Source organism: Triticum dicoccoides, unplaced genomic scaffold, assembly GCF_002162155.2.
Source record: "Triticum dicoccoides isolate Atlit2015 ecotype Zavitan unplaced genomic scaffold, WEW_v2.0 scaffold63166, whole genome shotgun sequence".
NCBI lineage: Eukaryota > Viridiplantae > Streptophyta > Magnoliopsida > Poales > Poaceae > Triticum > Triticum dicoccoides.
This window is the reverse complement of record NW_021287646.1, coordinates 1-3,627: the sequence shown is the minus strand read 5'-3', so window position 1 is coordinate 3,627 and position 3,627 is coordinate 1. Positions and strand designations below refer to the sequence as shown.

Below are 3,627 nucleotides of genomic sequence, written 5' to 3'. Positions count from 1 at the left end.
CAGGCTTCCGCTTGAAGGTTGCCGAGATACATGACGTGTACATGGCGGTAAGTGGCGAGAGCGTGTGTGAAGAAGTACACCCCTGCAGGGTTAACATGATCTATTCGAATAGCCGGGTCCGTGGTTATGGACTTCTTGGATGCTTACATGGTACATAGACAACTTAAAGTGGATACTCTAAAATGCTCAAGACAAGTGTGAGTGCTATGGATGGCCTTCTCGTAGGGAGACGGGGATGAATCCATGGTAGTGTATTGTGTGGTGATTAGTGGACTCGTGTACGTTGTCTCACCTCAAGAGTTTCTTGTAGTCGTAGAACAGGATAGCCACAGAGTCAAAGTTGGCTTGCTGCAACTAAACCCCACATTACCCTCTTGATACAAATGCATGTATGATAGGATCTGATGTAAGTCTTGCTGAGTACCTTTGTACTCATGTTGCTTTATTTATGTTTTTGCAGCGGAGACTTCGGTCTTTCTAGTGTTCTTGTGGACTTCGACGAGTAGCTTGTACCTCAGCTACGATCTTGATCGGATGTTGTAGATAGTCAGGCTCTTCAGTCTTTTTCATTTGTAGATGTCTGTACCCAGACATGTAATGCTTCCGCTTGTTGCTTGTATGCTCTGTATGACGGGTCCTGTGACCCCTTTTTGCAATAAATGCTATGTTGGCTCTTTGAGCCTTATCTATATGAGTTGTTGAGTTATGTTGTGATGTCATGTTGTACAGCACATACTTACATGTTATGTGTACGTGTAATGTGTATTGCTATGTGTGGGATCTGACTATCTAGTTGTTTATCCTTAGTAGCCTCTCTTACCGGGAAATGTCTCCTAGTGTTTCCACTGAGCCATGGTAGCGTGCTACTGCTCAGGAACACTTAGGCTGGCCGGCATGTGTCCTTCTTCGTTCCTGTGTCTGTCCCTTCGGGGAAATGTCACGCGATGAACACCGGAGTCCTGTTAGCCCGCTACAGCCCGGTTCACCGGAGTCCTGTTAGCCCAGTGCTACAGCCTGGATTCACTCGCTGATGACCGACACGTTCGATGCTAGGTCATGGATGCCTGTCCCTGTAAGTTAGTGCCACTTTGGGTTTACGACTAGCCATGTCAGCCCGGGTTCTTTGTCATATGGATGCTAGCGACATTATCATATACGTGTGCCAAAAGGCGCAAACGGTACCGGGCATGGTAAGGAGACACCCGTGAAAATACCGTGCGTGAGGCCGCAAAATGATATAAAGTGTTACATGCTAGATCGGTGTGGCATAGAATCGGGGTCCTGACACGTTTTTGTGGCCATCCGTGTCACGGCCACCTTAGTGCCCCCGATCTGGAAGCAACCTGCACAGCCAGCGACGATTACAGCGTCATCACGGGCAGCGTTCAAATGCAGCCTGGATGTCCGTCAGACCAATCACTTGTGCATACTCAGAATTACGGAAAAATAATAATCTCTTCTTACTATCTATTTTGATGTTAGCGGCTCACCCACAATTGGTACCACAACTTGTTTGGTGCGTGACATATTTGACCTTCAGGTTGAGTGGTCAAGTAGAGAACTTGTCTCATAGAGTGTGAATTCGCTACACTAAAGAAGAATCAGATTAAGACACAAGATGCTGGTGTTTAGCACGTGAGGCTGGCCTAGAGCAACTTTATTAATTTCTTTATGGTGGTACAAAAATTACTACTCCCTCCGATCCATAGTATAAGTGTGGCAGTTTTGAACTAAGGTTGCTTAGTTCAAAACTAAGCTACTTATTTTGGATCGGAGGGAGTACCCGTTCTCCATCCCAATGTTGTGCGAGCTGCACGTCATCACGCTCCCCAGGAGATGCTTTTACTACAGCTCAACTTTTTTTACATGTCAGCCTTTAAGCAGCAACATCAGCAGCAGCTGTGAACTCATTATTTCTATATCTTCAACAAACATAGAACAGGGAGACACTAAATAGATGTAGCATAACATCTAGACAACTTGGTACTAACCAGTTAGTTCGGTCATACAAAGCGATCGATGATTGTTCATGCAAGAACACACTAGCAACCTTTTATTGGACCTTTACCATTCATAAACATGGCTCTCAATCATTTTGTTTCACTTGCTTGCGTGCCTCCCCTCTTTTCTTCTTGATCCATTGCTTTTCATCTGGCTCCAATTCAACGATCGAACCAATGGCCATGCTTGTGAGCACATATGTGGTGAATATAAAAGACGCAAATCCACCGTAATACGTTAATGTATGCATCAATCGTAACATGCGCCTGCAGATAGGGTTCAGAGGAGATAACTTGTTAACCCCACAAAAATCTTGTAAACAGAAGATGATCATACATACCACGAGTCATCGCCGGGTCTAGGCCCCACTTGCGTGGCAAGCTCCTCGCGCAGCCGACTGATATTTTGGCCTTCCCTACCAGGGATATTGTAGAACCTTTGCACATGCGAAACCTTGTCGTACAGCTCCTCTGTCATGTTATGGATCTCTGTCAGGAGTTTCTCCCGATCTTCACAGCCCTGCTTTGCAGATTGCAGTAGAGCATAAGATGAGTTCCTACAAAAATGATCATGCAACGGGAAAACAGTAGTACTAGCTGGTCCATGGATCAAAGCATTTAGAAACAGGGTTTTGCTATTCGGTCCTCGGATTATGCATCTTGTCAGGTCGAAAACAATTGTTATTTTTTTCCTTTTTCTTGAGGAAACACAAGATCTGGATTCAATTTTGAGACGCCCTGGCTGTTTGGCGAAACATGGAGTTGGATTATCGAACGAGCTATTAGCACAGCATAAGCTAGTCCAGGTTGCAGAAGCAATCGCACAAAAAAGATATGAAATTGGTGAGCCGACGGGGGTAAAGTACCTTGGCCGCCGCCAGATTGTTGTCTGCGGCAGCAGCAGCGGAGGATGTGGTGGACCTAGCCCGGCCGACCTGGGAGAGCCTCGGGAAGAGCCGGCGCTGCGCCTTGTCCACAGCCACCGCCGGCGTCTGGCCACCGCCGACGAGCCTCCTCGCCGCGACTCGAAGCGCCGCCATCGGTAGCCGCCTGCGAAATAGCACGGATCAGGGGCAGCCCGTCGCCGAATCACGACCCTCCCCCACGCCTGGCTTCCGAATCGCGGGATCGGCGAGAGGAATTCGGGGCGCGCACCTGGTCTTCTTCTCTGATGTAGGCTAGGGTTTCCTCCGCCGCTCGCCAACTCCGATGGGGAACCAAAATGCCTTCCTTTATTTCTTCTTCGGGTTTCTTCTCTTTCTTTTATCCATCGTCATCCAACGAACGAACGTGGCCCGCCGCCCCGCTAGCAGGCCAGGCCCAGCCCACGGGCAGAACGCCCCTCCCTTTAAGTCCAGTTGGGTTTTTTTTTTCTGTCAACTCAAAACGAAAAAAGTATTTGGTTTTTTTCTCTCTCGCCTAAAAATGAAAAAGGTTGGTTTTATCTCCCTTTCTTTTTCCTAAATTTTCGTGATTAAAGTCTGTAAATATTTTCTAAAATTCGTGAACAATTTTTTATTCCATGATTTTTAATTATTTTGAACATACTTTTAAAATTCATAAAAATAAAATCCCACAATTTTTTTTGATTCATGAACTTGTTCAAATTTCTCAAAAACAGGTTAAT

At 46.3% G+C, this 3,627-nt stretch overlaps 1 protein-coding gene across 1 annotated transcript; it reads right to left on the bottom strand.

The window, feature by feature from the left end:
* Nucleotides 1-1,817: 1,817 nt before the first annotated feature.
* LOC119347290 lies at nucleotides 1,818-3,249 on the bottom strand. The gene is made up of 4 exons (XM_037616129.1): nucleotides 3,156-3,249; nucleotides 2,867-3,050; nucleotides 2,342-2,520; nucleotides 1,818-2,267 (listed from the first exon to the last, which is right to left on the bottom strand). Exons 2-4 carry the CDS (start codon nucleotides 3,038-3,040, stop codon nucleotides 2,087-2,089), a joined length of 534 nt encoding a protein of 177 aa, XP_037472026.1. The 5' UTR covers nucleotides 3,041-3,050; nucleotides 3,156-3,249; the 3' UTR covers nucleotides 1,818-2,086.
* Nucleotides 3,250-3,627: the final 378 nt, after the last annotated feature.